This window comes from Culex pipiens, chromosome 2, assembly GCF_016801865.2.
Source record: "Culex pipiens pallens isolate TS chromosome 2, TS_CPP_V2, whole genome shotgun sequence".
Classification (NCBI taxonomy): Eukaryota; Metazoa; Arthropoda; class Insecta; order Diptera; family Culicidae; genus Culex; species Culex pipiens.
This window is the reverse complement of record NC_068938.1, coordinates 121,118,838-121,146,287: the sequence shown is the minus strand read 5'-3', so window position 1 is coordinate 121,146,287 and position 27,450 is coordinate 121,118,838. Positions and strand designations below refer to the sequence as shown.

Sequence of the window (27,450 nt, the reverse complement as noted above, 5' to 3'; positions counted from 1 at the left end):
AAATTAAAAATAGTGTTTTTTTGTAAATCAAGTTTTAGTGATAAAAAGTTAAATAAAAAAATCACCAAATTTTTTTTTACCGTGTATTATTTTTTCCAGTGTAGTCCGTATCCATACCTACAACTTTGCCGAAGACACCAAATCGATCAAAAAATTCCTTCAAAAGATACAGATTTTTGAATTTTCATACATCATTTTTGTATGGACAGCTGCCGAATTTGTATGGAAAATTATATGGACAAACTAATGATGCAAAATGGCTTCTTTGGGCATACCGAAGGCACCAAAAAAGTTTCAGCCGGATTAAAAAATACAAAAATTAAAATTGAAGAAAAAAGACCGATTTCGTAGAGAATTGCTCAGATGCAAGAAATTGTGTGTGTTGTTAGCGCAATTATTTGATATTTCCGTCATGTCTGTGTCATATTTTCTAAAACCAAACCTCCTTCAAGATAGATAATTCTTCAAAAAAATAAAATCGCCACTTACCTTTGCCGTCCTGATTGATGCTGCCGTCCTTGATGCCATCAAGGTCTAACCGCATCTTTTTAGGATCACTGAAAGTAAACGAAAACACAAAAAACATTCAATACAGTTTACAACAAAATCCCCCTCCCACAACCACGCCCTTTACCTTGGTTCCAGTTCGTCTTTGAGCAGGTTGTTGTCCTTGACGCCAAACTTCTTCTTCACCACGTTGGACACGAGCGTCTCCAGCGTAAAGTCCTTGATGATGATCTCCATCGACGAGGCCGCCGAGGACGCGTTCTTGGGCGTGCTGGTCGTATTGTTGAACAACTGCTGCTGCTGTTGCAGTGAGGGTAAATGCGATGGTGGCTGTGAGCTGGGCGGCATCGACGTCGGTCCGCCCGGGACCGCCGCTGCCGTAAGCGTAACTGGTACTGAGCCGTGGGTTAGGTTGGGCATGGTTGAATTTACATTATTTACATTGATGCCAACGCCGCCGTAACTGTTGTTGTTGTTGTTGAGGGGCGTCGTCGCCGCGACCGTCGTGGCGGTCACCGTGGTCGAGTTTAGTACGTCCGTTTTCACGCCGTTCAGCGGAATCGTAGATATACTAGAGCTACTAGAATTAGGTACAAAAGACGTTTCCACGGCAGTTACGCTCGACAGCGGATGGCCACCGATGTTGTTCGCGATGCTGGTGCTGTTACTACTGCTGTTGCTAGTCACGCTGATACTGCTTGCTGTGTTGCTGACAGACGTGGCCAAGGTACTGCTACTGCTGCTGCTGATGATGGTTGATGAGACAGACAATGGTGAGGCCGCAACGGACGATGAGATGGTCGACGTCGGAGCGATGCCGGACGACGATATACTGGGCGAAGACGATACCGATGAAGACAACGACGACGACGAGGAGGAGGTGATCGATGGAGGTGTTGGAACTGCTGCGGATGAAGGCGTTGCACTTCGCGATAAACTTGCGTTCGTGGTGCCGGGTGCCGTGCTCGCTGCTGTCGATACAGTGGCAGTTGTGGAAGTAGTCGTAATAGTAGGTACAGTAGTACTATTCTCCGTAACAGGCGCGACCAGGCCAGGTTGAGACGTCACAGTCGCATCAGAACCAGCTGCTTGCTTATCTTTGCTAGTCTCATCCTTGCTGGCGATAGCTTCCGTCGCACTTTCCGCACTGCCCGGAACAACTGACGTCGCACTGCTGCTGCTTTCGCTAGTACTCGTCGTGCCATTGCTACTCGAGATGGTACTGCTGGAGTTGCTGCTGGTACTGTTTCCTATGCTAGTCGCAGATGTGGACGATGGAGTCGAACCCGCCGCTGACGTAGTCGTCACCGTCGTTGATGCCGAGGATGACGAAACCGTTGACAATGACGAGGGAGGAGATGCCGTAGATGTTGTTACCGTGCTGCTGGTTACTGGTGCTGCTGTCGCCACAGACGCCGTCGTAACCGTTGTGCTTCCAGAAGTCGCACTTGGCTGCGGCTGATCGTGTTTCGCCTGTTGCGGGCTGTTGTTACTCACGCTAATACTATTTGCACTACTGCTACTACTGCTACCATTATTGTTATTAGTAATATTTGAAGATGAATTTGTTGTGACATTAGATGCCGAACTATTTCCTATTGAACTATTTGTTGAATTCGCGGCACGATCACGGCCTACAGTCTTTTGTTGTTGTTCACGTTGTAGTCTGCAAGAGAAAGAAAACAAAAACTATAATCTCCCAAAAACGACCAAACCTGATCGAGCAAACCCATACCTTGTTGTAACACCAGTTGTTAATGCATCTACTATGCACTGCGTCTGATTTTGATTGGTTTTCTGTATATTCCTCGAACTCCGTGTCCGCTGCCTAGACTTTCGCAACAACTGCTTATAGTTTTCCGCCTTTTTACTGAGGTAGTAATATCGCACACAGTCCTGCAATATTGTTACAATATTGTTGTTAGTTTACCGTATTCACATTTAGTCACATTCGTTACCGTACCTGCGCACATTTACGATCCAAACTGGCTGCAATCATACCGAAGTTTTTCGGATGTTGCAAAAATTTCTCCCGAAAAACCTCCTTCTCGCCAACCGTCCACACATTCAAATTTAACCGTTCCTGTATCAAGTGAAAGAGAAAATAAATTGTAATTTAAGTATTATGTAAATTAAACCTTTACAAAACCAGTCAATAGTTCTGAGTCCTTTATTTAAAAGTTAAGTGGATCAAAATTAAAATAACTAAGGGACCATTTATTAAAAAAACGTGGACAGTTTTTTTTATTTAAAATTTCAACCGATAACACATTGCTCATGGTCGCATCACTTACCATGGTGAATCCTGACCTCATACCCATTTTGCTAACCCCTCAAAACTCATGTGATACTTTGACGAAGAGGCAGCCGATTTAGCGGTGTTCATTTCTCAAATATCGAACTAACATTCCTATCCACTTCCCCGTGATCGTACCACTGGTCATGGCCGGCGCCGTGATTGAAAGTTGCAAAGTGGTGATGATTGGTTCCAACTATTCATCTGTGGTTTTTGGAGCAATTTTTTGATGTCCTGGTCATTAACGGAGAAGCAACTACGGGTTGACGCCAACTTGAATCAATTTGTGAACTCGATAGATTGCTTGTTATCTTTATATTTAGTGATTGCACAGAACTTGTTTTTTTCTGTAACATTATGGAATTGATACTTAGCTCTTTGCGATTTTTACACTGTTGTTCCCAGGATAAGCACCTACGAAAATGAGATGATATGGGCGGATTACGTGAAAATTTTCCTAACACATTTTTAAGCGAGCTTCTGAATTATTGTACTACGAAATGCCGGTGGATGGGCTAGAAAACACAAACTTTTTCCTATAACATAAAAGGGAGACAACATGTACATGTAATACATGTAATTCCATCGAGCACCAATAGCTTAACAAGAAATCAGCAGGCCTATTTACATCATCATTTCAACAGCTCCGGGCTCTTTCCGGGATATTTTGGTAAGCCTATCGTTGATGGTGAAAATGACACTGCGCTCAAACTGCAGGATCGCGTCCAGATTTGTGGACTCTTCTGGTACTTAGTTTAGGTTTTGGCGGGCCAGACAATGTCCAATAATCTCGGCATGGGACCTCTATCATTTTGTAATGGGTCATCTAATGTCCGAGACTGCGATAATCAGTATCAGCTTAAACCAAGACTGACACATATTAGGGGCAGAATGGCCCACCTAAGTAAAATGCACCAAAATCCATAGAAAAACATACAAATTTATGAATTCAGTTTAGTAGGCTTATGCTTTGGAATGTTCCATGTTGGTTACTTGGTTGATTTTTTCCTTTTAAAACTATTTTTTGCAATTCCGTCGTGAAACTACTCACTTTTCCTGTCATTCTTGAACGACGAAATAGCCTAATTTTCTGTACCAAAAATAACAGAATCGAATAGCAACACTTTTCAAAATAAATGCTGAAAAGTTCTACTTTTCAGCACTCAAATGGGTGCTGAAAAGTTGAACTTTTCAGCACTCGTTTCGAAAAGTAACACTTTTCAACTTTTTTTGATTTAAACGATTTATTGACAAAATACATGAAAATTTGACTTAAAATTTCACTCAGTGTGTGTTTTTGGAATTGCAAAAAATGTTGTATGGAACTCGTTGCAAAACTTGATTTTTTCAGCACTCTTCATATTTATCCAACTCGGTGAACCTCGTTGGATAAATGTACGACTCGTGCTGAAAAAATCCTCTTTTTGCAACTTGTTGCATAAACTACTATTGATGCACTTTAAAAAATGTGTTTTTTCGACTACTTTTCCAGGGTGCGGGGCAGAATGGGCCACTTTAGAAAACAAGCCATTTTGTCTAATACAACGTTGAAGGGTGATTAGAAATGATTCATAGTTAACATGAAGTTTGATCACTTTTATAAAAATAGTCACTTAAAAAAACAAACATTTTTGAAAATAGTGTAAATATGTCCAAATAAGACAATATTTTTACAAATAAATATCAAAACAACTAAAAATCAACTTATGTTGCATTAAACGTGGTTTTTGAAGCTACCAGGAGTGAAAAAATCAATTTTATTGAATTTTCATAACTTTTGATTGTTTTTTTTAGGGCAAGAAAAGGGTGGTCCATTCTGCCCCCAATTTAACACTTCCACTACCAAGCCTCTAAATGATTTCAAGGTTCCGTTCTTGTTTTTTTTTACTTTGCCAATAGCTCCTGGTAACATTTTAAGCATTGAACAAACTTTTTCAAACTATCTCACTTTTCAGAAAACTTACCGAACTTTAAATAAAAGGAAAGTCAGGAGTCTGTCATGGTTTTTAAACAAAATTACCCAAATTATAACAATTCTATAGCAAGAGTTTTCTTCGAATTACAATCATTTAAAAATAAAGTAGGTCAAAATCAACTAACCATAAAATTTTACAAACTGTTTCGTCAAGTCGAAAAGTAAAATAGGTGTCTTGTTTCAATTTTATGATAAATGAAATTTACAGAACTATTGCCTGGTTTTAATGATTATTATGAAGGGATCCGCTCCGATGTTCCACTTACCTTGAATTCTGTTTCCATATCTATTAGCGCTCCATTTTCATTATTAAACACTAGCCTTCTTTGTCTGGAGTCTAACATTAAAGGTGGAATCACAGCATATGAACGCATTTTTTTATCCTCCATCGCCTAAAACGAGATAAATTTAATATAGTTCAGCTGTACACAGAAAGAAATGAGATTGTTTGAAGCGTACCTGCTCCTGAAGACCATCCATGATCTCTTCAAGATCGGCTTCGGATTTAATCCTAGAACCTACACGATTAAATCGCTCTTTATCCTCCCTCTGCTTTCGAAGCTCGGGGAACACCTTCTCGAAAAACTCCCGGTTCTTCGCCTCTTTCGCCTTCCGCTTTGCACTCGCTTCCATCTTATCTACACGTTTGGACCAGTCTTGCGACATCTGCGCGTACCGCTCAGTCAGTTCGACCTGTTTGGCCGCCCGTTCCGATTTGATCTTCTTGAAATGCGCCAGCAGATGCTGCCGGAACGTTTTGTGGCGGTCCTGGATGTCGCGGCAGGTTTCCGCATCGGACGGCTGATTGTACAGCGGCAGATCGGTGGCAGTGCCAAGCGCGCTCAGGACAGCGTGCGCCGTCGAAGCTCGTTTCCGATTTTCGGCGTAGATTTGCTGTGCTAAGCTGCGGTGCTTGGGTTGCGCCTCGGCGGCACTCTCCTCGACGGCCGGTTTCAACGAAGCCTCTTCGAGCGATTCCTGTTTCTTCTTCAGCATGGCGATCTTCTTCTCCGCCTTGTCGATCTCCATGTCCACCTTGGCAATCTGCTGTAACAGGTCGTCCTTGGTGGCACGCAGCTCTTCAGTCGGATCGCTTGGCAGCGTGGGTGAGATCGCCTCCACCTGAGGATGATACGCACCGGAAGAGACCGGTGGATCACGTGTATCAACGTTCAGAGGGGATTGCGCAGGTTGGCTGGTGTCGTTCAGGCGAATCTTTTTAAATGCAGGTGGACCGGAATCCGACTGGGCCGACTGCGATTGCTGCGCAGACCGCCCCTGCAGGTAATCGGGCGTGTGGGGTAACAGGGACATCCGGTGTCTAGTAGGTTGCTGTTGTTGTACTGGCTCCATGGAATTTGCTATACTAATAGGGGCGGGTATGCTACTAGAGACCGAAACCACCGGCACCGATCGATGGTACTCGGAAACCTGTGGTACCTGCAAGGAACGGGAAAAAGGCAAAAGTTACCGATCACACGTTACAAACTCCACGTGTGTAAAGGAAACTCACCTGTGACACGCGGGTGTAGGGGTTGTCCCGATAGTACGAGTTGTTCGGCCCATACCTAAGCGGTGCCTCGCGTGCGGGTGCTCCTGCGAATGGTGGATAATTCGCGGCTCCCGCTCCCGGACCGGGCCGGGGTGGCGAGAGTGGACTAGCTGCCGACCGGGGGGCGGACTGAGACGGCGATGGGCCCCCTCTGCTGTAACTTTGGGACGCGTCAACAGATCTGCGGGGAAGGGAGAAGAAAAGGAAAAAAAAAACCATCGTTAGCTTCTTGAGACATGAAAGACGCACACAAGTTCTGAAATCAAATTATTACAACATTGCACGTTCCCACGAGGGAAAGCGTTCCGAAATCATGGACTCTCGCCTCAAATACCGTCCCAAAACCGCATTGAATGAAAGTGAGCACGTCGTCGTCCCATGTGACAATGTAAATACAGCAAAACTAAGTAAGTAAATTACCCTGTAATTGGTGCACGGAACGCGCAAAAAGGAATGAAACAAAAGAAGAAGAAAAATAATGACGTGCTACTTTTCCGATGTGGCTGTGACGAAAGTGGACCGTTTGCTCGACCCACCGACCACCACAAATGAACGCAACAACAGCAACAACAAGCGGAAGCGAAGGTTATGGCGATGAGTCACAGTCCGGGGCGCAAATGTTTTACGTTGAATAGTGACATTGATTTTTTTTTCTTGCTTTGCTTGAGGGCAACCACCGAACTGTGGCGACGGTTAACCCTCTAATATCCGGACCCTTATTGATTTTCTGATTTTTTTTTTTTTATGAAATTAGGAAATCTAGAAAAAAGTTCTCAAAAACAAAAAAAAACTTTACTGAAAAACTGAACTTGACCATAACAGGGTTAACCACCAACGAAAAGCCAGAGAAACAAAACCGGGCGCTGAATTTAAGCGCTACAATAATTTAATTAAAATAGTTATGGTGTATTATTTACAAACAACTGCCGGGTCGTCGCCAGAAGCACACGGTGCGGAACCACGTTTAACAACACCGATGAGAGGTCGAGTGGGTCACAAATCACACAGAAGAGCACTCCTACCCCTCCTTTGGGGGGTGGCTGGCTTTGAGACAGGTGAATTGGGTGGCAAGTACCGTACATAATTTAGCATATTTTTTTGTCGAGCGCTCGTGGTAGACGACGGACGGAGCAAATGACTGGAAACGGTCAAATTTACATAGTTTATAAGTTATTGACTTGAAAACCTGTTTTTTCGTAAATCTTAAATAAATCTTAAACTGGTTTGTTAGCGTGTGAAATCGAGTCAAAATTTTGCCATTTTATTAAAGCATCTTTTCGATTTCTTTATTCTTTAATCTATGTTAACAGTACATGATTGCTCTTTATGCAGTTCAATGCAAGTTTTGTAAAGTCATCTCAATAAACACTTTAAGCTTTGTTAGAGACAAGAATTCGATCATAAATTCATTCTGAAGATAATAACTTTAATATTTATTCACATACCTACTATTTTAAAACACGTTCTCAGTTTTTTTTTTATTTGGCTCATACTTTTCAGCGGCCTCCCTTATGACTTGGTCTTTGGTTTATCTATACAAGTCTTCATACAATTTTGGCAGCAGTCTATACAAAAAGGTACGTCAATATTCAAAAATTTGTTTCTTTTAAGGCATTTTCTGATCGATTTGGTGCCTCCGAAAAGTCGTAAGTATTGATGAGGACTGGTTAACAAAATAAGTGCGCAGAAAAATTGACATATCTTTTTTTCCACATAAAATCTAGGTATTTCTCAAAATCTGTATTGCGCCATTTCCACTAACATGGACTTAGCACTAAATTATTGCTATTGATCGCACTATTGCGACTTGTTAAACTGCCTTGAGAAATTTGAAATTTCTTAAAAAAGCGAGCCGATGTTGCTTGTCTGTTTATCATTTATTTTAAAGTGCGAATGTCCAGTTTGGTAAAAACTGCGAATGGAAACCCAAGTTACGGTGCAAGGATCACTATTTTTAAATTTTGATTTCGCATATGGTTCATTCCAGGTTGGAGGAAACGTTCATCTATCGATAGTTAACAGAAATCCCAAGTTTGGTGTTGACCATCCCTCTATTTTTGGCACCGCCCTCTTTTTTGACGATATTCTAAAAAACTTTTTTTTTCTTCTTATCGTAACTTTGCAACTATTTGAGCAAATAACTTTCTACAGGTTGCATTTTATAGAAAATAGTCCAAGGAATTCGATAAAAATAAAATTTTAACCTTCAAACGCCCCCTAGTGTTATAATTTAATATTTTAATTATTAAAATTCAGTTTTGACCAATTCCTTATATTTTTTTTTTATTTTATCACCATCGTGTTTTCCGGACAAATTTACATAAAAATCAATGTAAACCTCAAACCAAAATGAACTATTGACGAGATACAGCGATATTACTGAAAAAAGTTTAATTTTGCGATGCACTTTGTCCTATGAATTCAAATCCGAAATAAGTTTCTCACTTATAAAAACCGAACTATGCGGGATTCATCCCTTTTTGTTGAAAAGTATACCATGTACTTCCGAGTGCTGCGCTGTATCTCGCCAATAGCTTATATTAGTTTGAGGTTTGCATTGATTATTATGTAACATTGTCCGGGGAACACGATGGTGAGAAAATAAAAATAATAAATAAAATAAGGAATAGATCAAAACTGAATTTTAATACATAAATCGTTAAAATATAATATTAGGGGGCAATTAAGGGTTAAAATTTTATTTTAATTCGAATTTCTTGGACATTTTTCTAGAAAATGCAACCTGTAGCAAGTCTTTTGCTCAAATTGTTGCAAAGTTATGATTAAAAGAAAAAAACGTTTTTAGAAAATCGTCAAAAAAGAGGACGGTGTCAAAAATAGAAGGATGGTCCAATTAGGACCAAACTTATGATTTCTGACTTTGATCATAGAAGCTCAAATTAAAAAGTTAATCTTCGAGTGATTGTATAGTATTTTCTTAATAAGGTGAGGAAGGCAAAGATAATTTTTATCTTTATGAAATTATGTAGTATTTTTATCTGCTGAATTTACGATTTACCTAAACTTACCAGTGTATAATTCTATATCAGGTACAATAAAATGCTAGCTTCAAATCTTGTGGAGTATTTGCATTAAAATCTCAAACACTGAAAAGCTGAAACTAGCCCTAGTTATAGTGTATGACAAATAAAGTGACTTAACCCTCTACTGCCCAAATTTTTTTTTTCGAAAATATTTATTTTTCCCGTGTTCAGGAGGTCATTTTGAGCAACTTTTGTTCTACGAAAAACTTTACTTCTCTTGTTTTATATTTTTCTTGTTTTATTTTTAGTATTTTAATTTGCATTTATCTTGTTTAGTTTATGTTTGTTTTTGGTAGTATTTGGCCTATTCTACCATCTAATATAATTACATTTTGCCTATCTAATTTTTTCACGTTTTTACAGTCATTTTTTGAATTTTTTGCATGTTTTTCACATTTTCTGCTATAGAATGGCACCATCATCTTTTAAGTTGCAAAAAATGCGTAGAGGCATAGTCTGGGACACTACAAAAATTACTGCATACTTATTTTTACTGAAATTATAGGAAATGTTAGTAAAAAACACAGCCAAAGTTGACCCCTAAAAAATGACATTTTTAAAAACACTGTCTAAGTCACATAAAACAAGTTAAACTCCCAACCCTGAAATTTTCTAAAATTTTAAGAGTTCTTCTTTCCAATGCTTTTTAAAGATCAAAAATCGGTTGGAAAATGGATTTTTGGCGATTTTTTAGATTGAAGCCCGTCTAGTGGCGGGGTTAGGTTGTAGAGGGTTAAATCGAACAGTTTAGCTTTTTGAAAGATGAGTCGTAATCTGAATTTCATAAAATCCATCTTCAAATAATGGAAGGCTTTAAAGTGATTAGGAATTTAAAAAAAAACCACTGAAACGGTGTACATCACCAAGTCAACAGAGATTTTCCTGTTTTGATTTTGCTGATATTTGCCAATAATTTTACGAAGCAAGTTACATTTTTTACTAAAAACTTGGTTGTTCTGGTGTTTCGTTAATTACTGCCAAAAATGTCTGACAGGAGAAAATGTAACGATTTTTTTTGCTCTTTAAGCGTAATTCTCTAGCTGCCCGAAAAAAAACCAAACAGCAGCAAGGAAAAACTCTGAACCAGCAAAAACCCCCGCTAATCTAGCAAAAAATCCTTCCGGAACCAGCAGATAAATGATCTGGATTATTTTATACCCCTAACATCATTTGTTTAAATAAACCAGTAGTTTTTTTATAACTGGATCGGTAATTTTTTTCAGCTTTGTGAAGGCCCAGTAAATATCGATTAATTGTGGTGATGTAATGAAGATATCGAGATTTTTATAACGATATGATTCTTTTTTTCATAAAACTAAGCAGTATGCTATTGCATCAAAGTTCAAAATCAATCAACCATTACAATAACCTGTGCGCTCATCCATAGATTCACATCAAGAAGTCATTCCCCCCACATGAATAGTCGGTGTGAAAAATACGAAGAAACAAATCCGGTACAGACTTGAAATGTTTTGATTGGTTCGACACTATCAGAAGGTTAATTATATCGCCCATGGAAATGAAGTCATTCACACACAGCCGTGGGCCGAGGTAATGGGGATGGCGACGGGGTAGAAAAAATACATTTTTTCCACCTAACCGGGACTTTGTACGGCGTGGAATGTGCACATGCCGTATCAGCAGCAGCAGCAACTCACGTACACACACAGCAGGGTGAAAAAAAAAGCACAAACATCACTCAGATAAACACACAAATTGCTGACTCTGTTTAGTTTGCTGCTGCTGCTTTTGCGCTGATGTGAACACGCAAACATCCGCCATCGCACACGCCGCGGTCGCTGCTCACCATACTACACCATTTTAATAAATGAATCATTCTGACCTTGACCGCCATTATTTCGAAAACTCACACGTCGTCGGTCGAGCACTCCGGCCGACACCTCACCAACACACCAGCGCCAGCGCCATCGACCGTTTGTTCGCTTGACGATAGCTGAGCTGTGTGGCGTAAGCGATGGTATGAGGAGAGGTTCAATAAATCACTATCAGAGCCACCTTACTTATCACTCCAAACATGGCCTTTTAGGCCAACCTTTCTTATAGCGGGGCAGTGAGCAGTGCGGTATGCTAGAGATAGAGCAATGACTTTTTAATGGAAATCATCCAAAATAATTTTTGTTTAGAAAAAAAAAACTAACTGAACCCACATACGTGGCTGATGCTTTCCTCACACTTGCAATGTTATAAATTTTGAAAAATTTAAAGATTGGGAAAAGTGTTCATAGGTAATCAATGATGTGTAAAAGAACAATTCTGATATCATCTTAATGAAGTACATAAATGCCACTTAAATCCAATGATATGTCTGATTATGAATAAAAAAAATCAAACCATCCACTTTAACGTTCCCCAGGTCTTTTGTGGTCTCTATTGCAAGATTCTGCTCGAACCTAGGAGTCCAAAGGCTTGAATGGGGAGAACACCCAAAACCTATTTTTACTCCAAGGAACCTTCTACTCCAGGGTTCGAACTGACGACCTTTGGATTGGTCTCACACCAGTTGACCTGTGTTTGGTCCCAGTCAGTCCCGGTGGCATTTTTCGCGGCGAGATTTGTCAGATCACACCTTCCGTTCGATGGGGAAGTAAGTGCTGGCGCTGGACTAGCATAGATGTTCGTCTACAGTATATAGTGCCAATTTACAAATTTAACTAACAAAAATAAGTCAGCACGGGTGATATTGGGTCTGGTGGGTGAGATTTAGTCTTAAAAATGTGCAGAATTTTTCTTCAATCTCTCCACGCTGACAGTACTATAATTTTATAAAAACCTTTCATTACAACTAAAACATAAGACCAGTGTTTCCCAAAGTGGGTACTGGGCCCCACTAGTAGGACCGGACAAGCTCCTGGACCATTAGGCCCCACCATTGATGCATGGAAGGTGGGGTCTTGGAATCAGTGCTTTAGATCATGGGCTAAATGAAGTTCAAACTCATGTGGCAGAAGGGTGTTTCCCCTCCCAACCCAATATGATTGGTTGAAACTACGATTTGTGAGAATAATTTTTCTTCGTTCCCCGTTTATCATGGAAATCTACTCTACCCAAACTGCAAACATTATAAGAGGGAACGGAACGTTTAAAAAAAAAAAAAGCTCCAGATGAAACACAAAAATAAGGTTTAGAAGTTTTTTTTATAGTATGTTATGTTAGTGTTGCACTTTTCCAATCATTTTGCTAAATAATTTTATTTAATTTTTTTATCTCCATTAGGATGTAACAAAAATGACTTTTGGCGGGCATTCAAGGGTTTGTTCCGGTGGGCATACTTAGCCAAAATCCACAATATGAGCTTGATTGGACGTAACAGGAGCAGGCGCTTTGCATTTGAATTTGTGGGATGTGGGTGATTAACCCGTGAAAAAAGATTTTTTTTTCAAAAATGTCTCTTTTTGAGGCATTTTGGCCACTGAAGCGTTTATTTTCAACATCTTTGGCGTGTAGGCCAGATCCTTGCGCATCTTTTGGTATTTATAGGGTCATTTTTTTATCAGTCTGAGGTATGCCACACAAGGTCGATGTACTCATTCCTTTGTGGACCACCAATCAGTGAGGAGTACGATATTAGCTTCTAAAAAGTGCTAAAAAGTGCAAAGAATACCGAAGCGCTACCTGCAAAGCCAGGCAGTTTGAGCAAGGACGCTCAAAAATTGTCTGGAAACCAGTTCGCTACCCTCCCTGTGGACGTGAGCGAGAAGGAAGAATTTGAACGACGTGAAAAGTTGCCACCCATTTTTGTGAAAACATCGTCATCGGATTCGGTGCGAATGGCTGGCCGGGTTTATCAAATCTGGTGCTTTACGAGCTTCCATTCGCTTGTGTGCTGATGGACTCAAAATTCTGCTACCTACCAGAAAGGATTACAACTACGTTCAGGATTTCTTGAACAACACAAAGATTGAATACTACAGCCATGACGATCCAGGTAAATGCCCCATGAAACAAGTCATCCGTGGCCTGTAAATACGACATGGATGTGAGTGTGCTGAAAGAAGAGCTCAACAGTCTTAAGTTGAACGTGATCGAAGTCTTCAAGATGACGAGACACAACAAGGACATCAAGTATCGTGATCAACTGTACCTGGTTCATCTCGAGAAAGGATCGACAACGCCGTCTGAGCTGAAAGCAGTTCGGGCAATTTTCAACATCATCGTAACATGGGAACGAAATATGTCTTTATTGAACATTCTTATAATAATTACATTTCTTTTACATGCTAAGTGGTATGGCCAAATCCTCTTCATCTTTGATGTATTTTTCGTTTCATTATTAACTGTTCACATTCATTTATTTACTTCAAATTGTTTTACATTTTTGCATTGAATTGAATACATTTGGGTAAAAAAGAAAAAATCACTGTAACAACTAATCCTAACTTGAAACTAAAATAAAAAAAAAGAATTTTTCAAAATCAATAGAACGAGTAAACTACGAACTGTATTTCAAGATAAATCCTCCAAGCGTTCTTACTTGTTCTGCACGAGTTTTGCAACACGCAGTGTTGTTGTCATCTCGATGAAAATGTTCAGAAGTTCTTGTGGAGAAAACAGGTCACTACTGCCTTCATCCGTTGATGCTGGTTGGTTTGCCCTCGGTTGCTGACTGAAGCCTGGATGTGTTGTATTCTCTGCAACTTTTTGCAGCTGATTCAACGGCAATGGCTGCAGATTTGGAACCACTCGAGCAGATCCCGCTCTTGGTGACGCCAAAGCAGGAAAATCCACGTCCGTGAATGCTGGTGGTGTTTTGCGTTTTCAGCTCGTTTTGGGCAGCTTCGATTCTTGGTTGAATGGTCGGCACCGCAATTGAAGCATTTGGCTTCGATGTTCTCGTTGATAGTGTTGCAAGCTTGAGTTTTTTGCTCCCCTCCGCAGGTTGCACAACGACTCTTGATGAAACAGTTCCTTCCACCATGTCCAAACTGCAAGCAGTTCGAACATTGCGTCACGTCACGGAACCCTTGGAGCATTCATCTTAAGAAACAGTTCGTAGTTTACTCGTTCTAATGATTTTGAATATTTCAATGAATTTAGTTTTTTAGTTTTATGTTAGGATTAGTTGTTAAAGTATTTTTTTTTCTTTTTACCCAAATGTATTCTATTCAATGCAATAATGTAAAACAATTTGAAGTAAACAAAATAAATGTGATCAGTTAACAATAAAACTAAAAATACAACAAAGATGAAGGGCATTAAGCCATACCACTTAGCATGTTTAAGAAATGTTATTATTATAAGAATGTTCAATAAAGACAGATTTAATTTTAAAAAAAGGTCCATGTACTATTTTTGAAAAAAATGTTTTTTTCCGTTTGTGTTTAAACAAAGAAATGCTTTGAAAATTCTTATTTGAAATCCACGGTGACTTTGTCACCAGTTTTTCTTGTTGATATCAGATTTAAGGCGATAAAATTTTATTTTTAAGTCAAATGTACCATCACTAAACTAGCTGATATAGTTTTTTAATTAGTTAACTAAATTTGTAAGCTTTTAACCAAATGCATACAAATTTTAAGTAAAACTGTTAAAAAGTCAGAATTTTGCCTGAAATACGTTAAAACTAGTTTTCTTCATGCAATGATCGATTCATATTACATTTTAAACTGAATTCGAAGCATGAATCAAAAGTTTTCACATTTTATATGAAATTTGTTCTACTGAAAATGCCTTTAAATATGGAAATTTTGTTTAGTCATATTTAAAAAAAAACACATGGTATTTATTATTTACAAACTTATTTTACATTCGCCTAGTTAAAAATTGTCCAACGAATTTGAAAATGCATTCCGTTTTTCGGTTTGAAATCATGTTCATTGAAAAAATCATGACACATTGAGATTGCTATTCATCAACATTTTCTAAATTATAGTTAACTTACTTTTTAAACTTTTCAAAATATTATGAAAGCTTCTTTTAGAAGTATTTTAAACACTTATCTACCATGGTCAAAATGATTCCATACCATTCTGTACGTATTTAATTTGTGCTCTTCATTTTAGTCTCAAACCTTTCCAAGTCACCCACTTTTACGGTATACATTACAACACTTTTGAGAATCATATTTTTTTCTAAGTTTAATAAACTTGCAATAATTGTGGATTTCATTGCAAATTCCCCCTTTTAAATGCTTTTGGCCAAAAAAATATGTAGCCTTAAAAATACTTTAGGCCGTTGCAAATATTGTTTTAATTTTAAGTCCCTCGACTCTGATCGTGGTCGTGCAAAAAATATAAAAATTGAAATAACAAGCCATGGTCTCAACATTTGAATGAAAAAAGTGATTTAAAGTGCATTTTACACCTGCCCAGTTGTTTTGCAATCATTAGTTTTCAAAATATCCAAGTATCGAAGAGATTTTTGTTTTTCGCAAAAAAAAAACTTTTTGCGTTACTGTACATTGGAATTCACAAAAATTGGAAATATTTTTGATCGATCCCAGACACGCTTAATATAATTTTAAACGCAGGAAAATGTATTTCTAATTGTTTTCAGTTGGTTAGACTTTTCGATGTAAAATTGAATTTGCAATCAATTCAATTCAATTGTGTTTTTATTAGAATTTAACAGTTCTGCTCCAGGATGTTACATTTGCAATTCAGAGATTTGGAGAACCTTTCAACTGAGATCAATTCATAAGCCTTTGCAGGGAGGATACATATTTCTAAGTTTAGATTTTGCTAACTGGGTGTTCTTTTAGGGAAAATAAATTTTGAGAAAAAACCCTAGGTTGGTTAGACTTCTATTTCCCTTAAAATTTGTAAGTTTTTTTGAAAAAATATGTTTTTACCCCCTGATTTTTCGAACCGATTTTGAGGGAGAGGGGGGCGACATAAACTTTAAAAAATATTTGCAACGGCCTTACTTTAAATAGAATGTTATGAAAACCAAAGCACTCAAATGACAGCAAAAAGACCATTATCAGTATGCCTCAGCCAATTGATGCACTAGAAATATTTATTTGGACATTTATCCAATGAGTTATCCTAGAGAAATATTCGGATTACGAAGATTGATCTTTAGTCAGATCCAAAAGCAAATCCTACACCTTTAGAAAGAAAGAAAAAAAGGTGCAACAATCCAGTTGGGTACAACCCGCACCAAATATTATCCACATTATCCTGTATTAAATATTTTACTTATTCTTCAAAAGAACCGAGAGTTATCTTTTTGCTTTAAATTTGTTGTCACGAAATGGAAAACTTTATGATTTTCTTAATCGAAAGTTGAATAATGCTATCATTAAAGTAATTATAACCGGTATCATATTCTGGTCATTATCAGTGTACTTCAATCAAAAGCTTTGTTGCCGGATTTTCCAACTAGATTACGTCAAACACAATCAAGTCGGTGTACAGCTTGGTCAACATTCTCTACTACGATGCACTCTCGTGATTACAAAGTCATGGTAATTATCGCAAACAACTGACCGACCACTCAGCCAGACCGAGTATTTTGCATCGGTTGTTATAGATAGCTTTGGGGATGGTGTAATTGATATTTTTTCCCCCCTCTCACTGCGGCTCATGTTTAATTCATTCATACAGACACAGGCGCAGGTGGAATTTGTGGCGCGCTCGCACAACAACATACGGCCGATCGTGCACAGCAGCCTAACTGTAATCTCAGTGATTACAGTTTTATTGCGTCCTCTAGGCAGCAAGTGCCAGTGTGCAGTCAGACAGGTCACGATCCGTCGGTCGACTTGAGGACAAAAATAAACTTGTCGAGTGCATCCGAATTATCGCATTCATTCGATCAAAGCCGGGCACAACTCGAGCTGTTTTTGTTGGCAGCCGTCGTAGACGCCATGATTTTACTTTTTTTTTCGTGTCTTGCCATTGCTTTTGTGGGAAACGATGTAAATAGTCGTTCCGCTGTTGAACCGACGACTTGAATAATTACGTTCTGGCCGTACAAATAAATCTACACCGGTTCCATCCGGTTTACGACGACGACGACCATCGTCATAGTCGTGTTGTAGTAATCACACAAACACAAACACACATATGGTTCGTTTCACTAGTAATTCACAGTTTCAGCAACCGGCGGCAGCGGAGGCAATTAAAATGCGCAGATACAAGTGCAAGGTAATGGCATGACTCAATGTACACAGAGGAAACTCACTCGAGCTTGACGGTGAAGTTAAACTTGTTTGTAGGAACACTTCAACACATGAAAGTGAACTGACACATAACAGCAATAGTATTATGCTCAACATATTATGATAAAAACGTAAGTAAGTACGCATTCCTAACTCAATCAATGATTTTTATTATGTAATCTCAGCTCAATCAAATGGTACACTGTATAATAACAATATGGCTGACGTAAGTTTGTTAAACATACATGTTTCTTTTTCGGTCTAATTTACGACAACATTTTTTTGCAATTCCGCCGTGAAACTACTTACTTTTCCTGTCATTCTCGAACGACGAAATAGCCTACTTTTCTCTACCAAAAACAACTGAACCGAATAGAAACACTTTTTGAAACAAATGCTGAAAAGTCCTACTTTTCAGTACTGGAATGAATGCCGAAAAATTGAACTTTTCAGCACTTGTTTTAAAAAGTAATACTTTTCAACATTCTTTTGATATGAACCGTGGATTGACTAAATACTTGATTTACAATTCCATTCAAATGGTGTTTTTCGGAATTGCTAAAAATGTTGTATGGAACTCGTTGCAAAACTTGACTTTTTTAGCACTCGTCGTATTTATCCAACTTGGTGAACCTCGCTAAATAAAGATTTGTCAGTAGTTTGTTGTCAGGCGAGCCTTTGCCTAGCAAGATAAATATGACGAGTGCTGTAAAAATCGGGTATCGCAACATGCTTGTAACAATGTACAATTCCAAAAACACAGGAATGATTTCCCAACTTTTTTGATTCCCCGCTATATGTAATCGTGTTTTCGGATTTTTCGGCAGAGCTTCGCTGCGCATAAATGTACGACTAAAAACAATTTGTTTTTTTTTTTAAGAAAAAAAAATCAAACCGGACTTCGTCATGCACAGTCTTCACACATACTTTTAGCCAATTTTGTACATCCAATCTCGTGACACCCGTAAATAAATTTAGTGTTTCGAGAAAAAAAGCTCAAAAAGTTTAGATATGTATGGTATTATTTCGAAGTGTTTTAAAAATATAAAAATTGAAATAACAAGCCATGGTATTCACATTTTAATGAAAAAATAAATTTAGAATGCATTTTACACCTGCCCAGTTGTATTGCAATCATTAGTTTTCAAATTATCTAAGTATTGACGAACTTTTTGCATTTCTGTGCAACGGAATTTCACAAAAAAAAAAATCAAATATCTTTGGTCGATCCCAAACATGCTAAACATAGTTTTAAACGCAGGAAAATGCATTTTTTTTAGTTGATAAGACTTCTATTTCCATTAAAATTTGGAAGTTTTTAGAAAAAAATACTTTTTTGTCCCCTGATTTTTTCGAAAGGGGCAACATAAACTTTAAAAAATATTTGCAAAGGCTTTATTGCATGTTTAGAAAAAAATATAAAATTTAATAAAAAAAATAAAGGAATTTTTAAATAACCTGACCTTATACGTAAATAGATTTGCTTTATAAAGAAACTTCTCACCTTTAAACTGCATTAAAAATTCCGACAGTCTATTTTGATAGTGAAAAAATGTTCTATTTTTAGACTACCAATACTTAAGGGACCATCCATAAACCACTTAGACACTTTTTTGAAATCTCAGACTCCTGTTGAAAAAAACTGTTGCTTCCAATATATATTTGTGAAAGTTATCCAGGTCAGGTTTGTTAAAAAATCGTACAAATATTAAAAACCAAATGGGGCAAAACAAATCAAAAAAAAATCTCGATACAATATATTAAAACATTTTTTTCAAAATTTAATGTTTAATTTTTAAAGAGAAAAATATGTCGACTATCCAGACATTGAAATTGTTCAACGACAATCGAATCTGAAATGTATCCATTATTTATTACTGTGGACAATTTTTAACAGGTGGAATATCTGTTACCGTGACAAAACAATTCCCGCACTCATCATTAGTTTTAAAAACCCAACAATCATAAACCAATCACCCCCCGCCACGACACGACACGGGGAAAAAAATATTCCCAAGAGTTCAAGGTCATGTCACACGGAGGAGCGGCACGGGCACGGGCACCGCACCACACCGTGCATCAAACCGTCGTCGTGGTCGGTCTCTCTCATAAACACTCATTTTGAGAGCAACCAGCAGCAGCACCGGGCACCAGGCAAAAATATTTACTACACCCAGTTCAAATTCTTCCTCCAGCATATCCTCTTTAAACCTTTATTATTATGTACTCCTCACACGCGTTCCCCTCCCCCTCCTTCCACTCTTTCCTTTCCTTTTTCCATTTCCGCACTGCGTCGCCAGCCAGTTTGACGTCCCTTCCGCTGCCTCCTTCCGTCTTCCGTCCACCCTCGCCAAAGTTCAACACGACACGACGGTGATGGCAACAACAAACTTTATATTATATTTCAGCGTACTGGAATAATTTATGTAGAAAAACAGAGCACGGTTCTCTTATGTATTTGCCGAAGCAGCAGCGGCAGAGCTGTGGCCCCGGATCCGCTGGGGAGTTTCTGCTGCTGGTGTACATAAACCGGTCCCCTGCATTGTGTGAGTGTGTATGTGTGAGTGTGTTTGTTCGACCACATCTACACTTGGCACTGTTTGACGACGACGTGCTGGTTTGGTTTTTTGGTGTGAGGTGAGGTCAAAGCAGGGGCTCGAATGCCATGTGGCTGGGAGAAATGCGCGCCCATGTACCGTGGCCACTGACGACGACGACGACGACGGTACAGGTTCTTGTGCCAGAAAACGACCAACACGACACGACAAGTGCGAATGCGGATCGAACATTCATCCGGGGACAGAACAGCGGCAGCAGCAGCAGTCAGTCTGAAACCCTGAAAAGGATGTCATCCGACGTTTCTGGCTGGTTTGCTGGCATCTACAATTTATCTGCATTCACTGTCCTTTGCGCTAGTGAACTGTTCTGGCATTATTTGCAGCGTAGCGGAGCTATTAAACAACTTTGCATTCGCAGAAATTTCATCCTGTTGGACGACGAAGGTATTAGCTTAGCGAGGAGTATAGTGACGAATCATCATATCAATCCGTAATAAAAACCATCAGCAGATACAGGCTCTTCATAGAAATTTATAGAGAATTTAGCTCTTTACCCAACAATAAGAGCTATGGCACGTAATGCTTCTATCAATACATCGATAGCGGTGTGCTCTCTTATACTAACTGACATTTTGGTAGTTGCGAGAAAATCGATTTTTAAACTTTGAATTACTGTTTCTGGAAAACTATTCGACAAACAATTGTTCTAACAATGTTAAAGTATGCACCTGACATTACTTAAAGACATTGTGAAATATAAAAACTTTTGAAATGCTAGAAAAATTTTGGCAGAGAAAATACGAAAAAAAATCATGCTTGCAATTGGCACAAGTGTGTTTTGGGAGGTAATTTGTATGAGTTAGCACAAACGTGCACAGGGCTTTGGTACAAAAGCGTGCAAAGTAATTTTATTGTTAAAATAGTTCAAATTAGTTGTTTCAATGTTATTTTTTCACGAGTTGGTTAATTTAAGCGTAAGAAAAACATTTTATATCAAAACTTTTTTCAAACACTTATTTTAGTTTGAATTTGGTAGGAAAATTAACCTTTTGAAAAAAATAGCATTTAAATCAAAAATTTTGTATGAAAAAAATAGTGAAATTATATTTTTTATGAATATAATTGTAAAACCATCCATAATACATCAACTATGACGAATACTAGGTTGATGTATTCCTAAAAACATAAGAAAATGATGTTGTAAAAACTTTTAGCTAGTTTATTTTATTTCAATTATATCATACGACCTTTCAAAAACGAATGGTATCCAAGGCACAAACCGTTATTTAGATTTATGGTGAATTGCAGTTGGAACAAGTGTGTCTCATGCAATGGAATCGATGAATGTATTGCATAGAACAAATGTGCCCTAAATAAATTAAATACGTAATATTTTTATGTATGGACGACCCATACAGTTGTGCCAAGTGTGCACATCAACTATGGGAGATGTTGTTACGTAGTTTTTTGCATGGACGACCCCTGCAGTGGAGCTAGGAGTGCACAACGACTTGAATAATATTAAATTGGACTTTTGGGTTGGGCTAAGTGGGTAATGGGTTGGGGAAAATTGTTGTTACGTCATTTTTTTTGCATGGACGACCCCTTCAGTTGTGCTAGGAGTGCACAACGACTTGAAGAATGTTTCAAACTGGGCTTTTGGGTTAGGCTAATTGGGAAATGGGTTGGGGAAAATTGTTGTTACGTCGTTTTTTTTTGCATGGACGACCCCTGCAGTTGTGCTAGAGTGCACAACGACTTGAAGAATGTTAAAATTTGACTTTTAGGTTGGGCTAAGTGGGTAATGGGTTGGGGAAAAATGATGTTACGTCATTTTTTTTTGCATGGACGACCCCTGCAGTTGAGCTAGGAGTGCACAACGACTTGAAGAATGTTAAAATTTGACTTTTAAGTTGGGCTAAGTGGGTAATGGGTTGGGGAAAATTGTTGTTACGTCGTTTTTTTGCATGGACGACCCCTTCAGTTGTGCTAGGAGTGCACAACGACATGAAGAATGTTTCAAACTGGGCTTTTGGGTTAGGCTAAGTGGGCAATGGGTTGGGGAAAATTGTTGTTACGTCATTTTTTTTGCATGGACGACCCCTTCAGTTGTGCTAGGAGTGCACAACGACTTGAAGAATGTTTCAAACTGGGCTTTTGGGTTAGGCTTATTGGGAAATGGGTTGGGGAAAATTGTTGTTACGTTGTTTTTTTTTGCCTGGACGACCCATTCTGTTGAACTAAGAGTGCATAACGACTTGAAGAATATTAAATTGGATTTTGGGTTTGGCTCAGTGGGTCGTGAATTTTTTTTAATCTATTTAAGTGCTTTGTATGGGATTTTGTATGAGCTTTATTGTGCAGGAAACATGTAAGCAAAGTTTCGGCTACGTAACAACATTTTACAAGTGGGTTCCTACCCAAAAGACCAAATTGAAAACATTCTTTAAGTCGTTGTCCACTCTGCAGCGTTCGATTATGCAAAAAAATACAACGTACCGTTAGTGGGGGTGACACTGGGTCTGGGGGGTGAGATTGAGTCATTATTCATGTCGTTGTGCACGCTTAGCTCAACTGTAGGGGTCGTGCATGCAAAAAAAAAACGACGTAACAACAATTTTCCCCAACTCATTGTCCGCTTAGCCCAACCCAAAAGTCCAATTTGAAACATTCTTCATGTCGTTGTGCACTCCTAGCTCACCTACAAGGGTCGTCTATGCAAAAAAAATGACGTAACAACATTTTTCCCCAACCCATTTCCCAATTAGCCCAACCCAAAAGCCCAATTTTATATTCTTCAAGTGGTTGTGCACTCCTAGCACAACTGCAGGGGTCGTCCATGCAAAAAAAAAAACGACGTAACAACATTTTTCCCCAACCCATTTCCCACTTAGCCTAACCCAAAAGTCCAATTTTAAACATTCTTCAAATCGATGTGCACTCCTAACACAACTGAAGGGGTCGTCCATGAAAAAAAAACGACGTAACAATAATTTTCCCCAACCCAATGCCAACTTAGCCCAACCCAAAAGTCTAGTTTGAAATATTCTTCAAGTCATTGTGCACTCCTAGCACAACTGAAGGGGTCGTCCAGGCAAAAAAAAAAACGACGTAACAACAATTTTCCCCAACCCGTTTCCCAATTAGCCTAACCCAAAAGTCCAGTTTGAAACATTCTTCAAGTCGTTGTGCACTCCTAGCACAACTGAAGGGGTCGTCCATGCAAAAAAAACGACGTAACAACAATTTTCCCCAACCCAATGCTAACTTAGCCCAACCCAAAAGTCCAGTTTGAAATATTCTTCAAGTCGTTGTGCACTCCTAGCACAACTGAAGGGGTCGTCCAGGCAAAAAAACGACGTAACAACATTTTTCCCCAACCCATTTCCCACTTAGCCTAACCCAAAAGTCCAATTTGAAACATTCTTCAAATCGTTGTGCACTCCTAACACAACTGAAGGGGTCGTCCATGAAAAAAAAACGACGTAACAATAATTTTCCCCAACCCATTGCCCACTTAGCCCAACCCAAAAGGCCAATTTGAAACATTCTTCAAGTCGTTGTGCACTCCTAGCTCAACTGAAGGGGTCGTACATGCAAAAAAAACGACGTAACAACATTTTTCCCCAACCTATTACTCACTTAGCCCAACCCAAAAGTCCAATTTGAAACAATCTTCAAGTCGTTGTGCACTCTTAGTACAACTGCAGGGGTCATCCATGCAAAGAAAACTACGTAACAACATTTTAAACTAACCTACTGAACCTAAATACACTAATCCTAATCAATGGGTCGTCCAAACAAAAAAAAAACTACTCCGCTAAACCATTTTAACACACTACACCTAACTGATAATTCCTTCTCGCTTCCAAATGTGCACACTTGTGCTATTTGCCTTCCAAAATAGTGCTCCATAATATTGCTCAAACTAGTAAGGACACCTGGCAATTTACCATAATATTATAGTATAATCGTATTTTTATGGATTTGCGTGTTTTCAAAAGGTCAAGCCATGATGGAAAATAAGAGAGCACATCCATGATGCGTTCGAAAACGTCAGTTAGTACAAATGGTTGCAGGGCGATATCTCCGCGTAGGAAACGAATTTTTCAGATCTGTTAGAAGCGTTTTGTAGGGAATTTAATTAGCTAAAAGATGGCATCATTAACTCATTTTGGCCCAATTTTCAGTTAGAACATTAGAGCACACCGCTATCGACATAAAACCAAATCAAGATTCTAATCAGGACTCACTCTAATAGTCGTTGACTTAACCTTCCTGAGGTCATTTTCGGTCTATTCAAAAATTAAATTCACCTAGGGGAGCGGCCATAAACAATTACTTTAACCCAGTGATCCTCACGGCACTTTTTTCCAAGTACTGTAGCAGCCCCTCATGACTTTAACCAAAATTTGAATGTTAACATCATGATATTCGAGGATTTTCTAAAGGGTTGACACTAGAGGTGGGCAAAAAAAGAGTGAACCGCTCAAAGAGCCGGTTCACTGAAAAGAGCGAACGAACCGCGGTTCTTTTTTAAACTCCGGTCTTTTGAAAGAACCGTTTCAATATGGCATGATTTTTGTTATAAATATAATTTATTGAATTTCCAAAAATTGTAGTATTAAATTTGTTTTTGAGAATTGAAAATGCAATGTCAAAAATTTCAATGCTTATAAAAATTTACACCAAAAGTAAATGATTTTCTAAACAAAATGGAATAAACTTTTCATTGTAAAACTGAGTGTACATTAAAGTAATGCCGGAATACAAATTTGAGCATTTCAAATAGCATAATTTGTCAAATATTACCAAAAATCTACTGAATATTTGAGAGATTTTGGAAAAAAATAATCATTTTGTGCGATTGAACAGTATCGTTTATAGAATTTATCTATTAAATCAGAATGTAGAGAAGAGTTCACAGAATATTTTTTTTTAATATTTTTAAATATCAGCATAAGTTCAAATCTTGCAGAAATAAACGCAATTTTAAAATGAATAGCAATTTTTTCAGCATCCTAGATTTAAGTTTGGATGTCATTCAATTACTCGAATGTTCAGTTTTGAGTAGAAATCTTGACATAGAGACCACCAAGACCAATGGTTTTCAAGGGCATCTTCTCGTTTTCAGTTTTATTTTTTTATCAAATATGGCCGCTACAAATATTTTTCAAAGTTTATGTCACCCCTCCCCTTCAAAATCGGTCCGCACCATCAGGGGGCAAAACAGTATTTTTTTTTAAACTATCAAATTTCAATAGATATAGAAGTCTTATCAACTGAAAACAAAAGTTTATTTTTTGGCTTAAAAAAAATTCATCATACTTCGATATTTTGAAAACAATGAATGCAACTGGGGACGTGTATTATTTTTTTGCGATTTGGTCAGAGCTCAGGGACATAAACTTCAAAAAATATTTGGTACGGCCTAATTTATAGAAGTTCAATGTGAACTAAATAACAAAATCACAAGATTCTTGAAAAAACCCTTTTCATTCAAATTTTGAAAAAAGAGCGAAAGAGCCGTTCAAAAGAGCGGCTCTTTTTAAAGAGCGAACGAAAATGAGCGGTTTGCCCACCTCTAGTTGACACATTGGTAAAGTATAGCAAATAAAGTAGTAATCCAGCTGCGTGTAAAAGGCCTGGGTGTAAAATAAATGTTGCATTATTTTATGAAATTCTTTGTAATATTACGCCCTGAAATATGTAGCCCATCAGTATGGTAAACCTACTTGACCGAAATGTCAAGCTCATGTATGCGTTTATCCTTTCAATTCTTCATCGGTCTGATGGCCGAGCGGGCTAAGGCGCCAGCCCTTACTGTTGGTGCTGGGTTTGAATCCCGTCGGTTGCAACTTTTTTTTGTGAATAGAAAAATTGTACATGCAGTGTGTAATATTAAGTGTTTATTTTGACGAAGGTGATGTGCATGCTTTTGCATGCGATTTTACCATAGGATTTTTTGCTGTATAGTCTTGACGTTATTCGCTGAGGATTCCTACTGAGTCCGAATGCACGATCGGCGCTCATAACGTGGGAACCAATAAGCGAGCGAATAATTGTAGCCAGATTTAGGACGAGTCAGGAACCTGACTTTTGTCCAAGTTTACGCGCCAACCGACGCTGCCGACTTGCAGGAGAAGGAGGGGTTTTACAGTCAGCTGAGCGGTACAGTCGACAAGATCCCGAAAGGTGACATCCGGATCTTCGCGGGCGACTTTAATGCGAAGATCGGCTCCGACAACATGGGCCTTGAACGTATTATGGGGCGCCATGGTCTCGGAGAGATGAGCAAGAACGGTGAGCTGTTCACAGAATTTTGTGGAAATTACGATATGGTGATCAGGAGATTGCTCTTTCCCCACCGATCAGTACATAAAGTCACGTGGGTTTCACGTGATGGCCGAACCGAAAATCAGATAGACCACATCTGTGTCAGCCACAAGTGGAGAAGGAGTCTCCTTGATGTGAGGAATATGCGGAGCGCTGACATCGCATCCGACCATCATCTTCTCGTCAGCGTAATACGACTACGGTTAGCGCGTGTCGTACGGCAGGAGAAGATGCAACGTTTGGCGAATCCCGAAGTGCACAGGGCTTTTGTCGGTGAGCTTCAAGCCCGAGCTTCGGATATCCCGGACAGCACTGTTGAGGAGGAATGGCAGTGCATCAAGGACGCCTTCATCGCTACAAGCGAGAATACTCTGGGGGTGCTGCGGACCCAGAGGAAGGAGTGGATCTCGGATGCCACCTGGGAGAAAATAGAGAAGAGGAAAAATGCAAAGGCCGCCATTGTGTGTGCGAGAACGAGAGCGACGAAGGCACGTACCCGCCAATTCCGGTGAAAGACAGGAGCGGCCAGCTGATAACCGATCCAGCTGACCAGCTGAAACGATGGTTCGAGCATTTTGAGCAGCTGCTACAAGTCTCGAATCCACGTCCAACCGGTCAGTATCAACCGCCTAACGTGAGGCGTATCAACCGGGTGAACTTTAAACCACCTACGCTGAGAGAAATTGAGGAAGCTGTGAGGTGTAAGAAATCCGGAAAAGCGCCAGGGATAGATCGAACCACCACAGAAACGCTCAAAACTGACGCCCAACTGTCAGCTCGGATGCTGCATCGGCTATTTAGCAAAATCTGGGACACCGTGACATTTCCGGCCGACTGGATGCAGGGCATCTTGGTGAAGATTCCCAAGAAGGGGGATCTCGCGATAACTGGCGTGGCATAATGCTGCTGTGCATAATCCTGAAGGTTCTCTGCAAGGTGATCTTGTGCAGGATCAAGTCGAAGATAGACGATACTCTTCGACGGCAGCAAGCAGGGTTCCGGAGTGGGTAGCCGGTCATGTGTGGATCACATAGTGACACTTCGTGTCATCCTCGAACAA

The 27,450-nt window shown here is 39.1% G+C and overlaps 1 protein-coding gene across 1 annotated transcript in view; it reads right to left on the bottom strand.

Annotated features, from left to right (window-relative positions):
* LOC120421370 (uncharacterized) overlaps nt 1-27,450 on the bottom strand; it is a 98,531-nt gene that overhangs the window by 32,624 nt on the left and 38,457 nt on the right. Inside the window, exons 3-9 of the mRNA XM_039584562.2 lie at nt 6,292-6,511; nt 5,238-6,218; nt 5,045-5,170; nt 2,471-2,590; nt 2,243-2,403; nt 635-2,173; nt 490-557 (exon numbers count right to left, since the gene is read on the bottom strand). Coding sequence (XP_039440496.1) covers nt 490-557; nt 635-2,173; nt 2,243-2,403; nt 2,471-2,590; nt 5,045-5,170; nt 5,238-6,218; nt 6,292-6,511 — 3,215 coding nt within the window. The remainder of the gene's footprint in view (nt 1-489; nt 558-634; nt 2,174-2,242; nt 2,404-2,470; nt 2,591-5,044; nt 5,171-5,237; nt 6,219-6,291; nt 6,512-27,450) is intronic.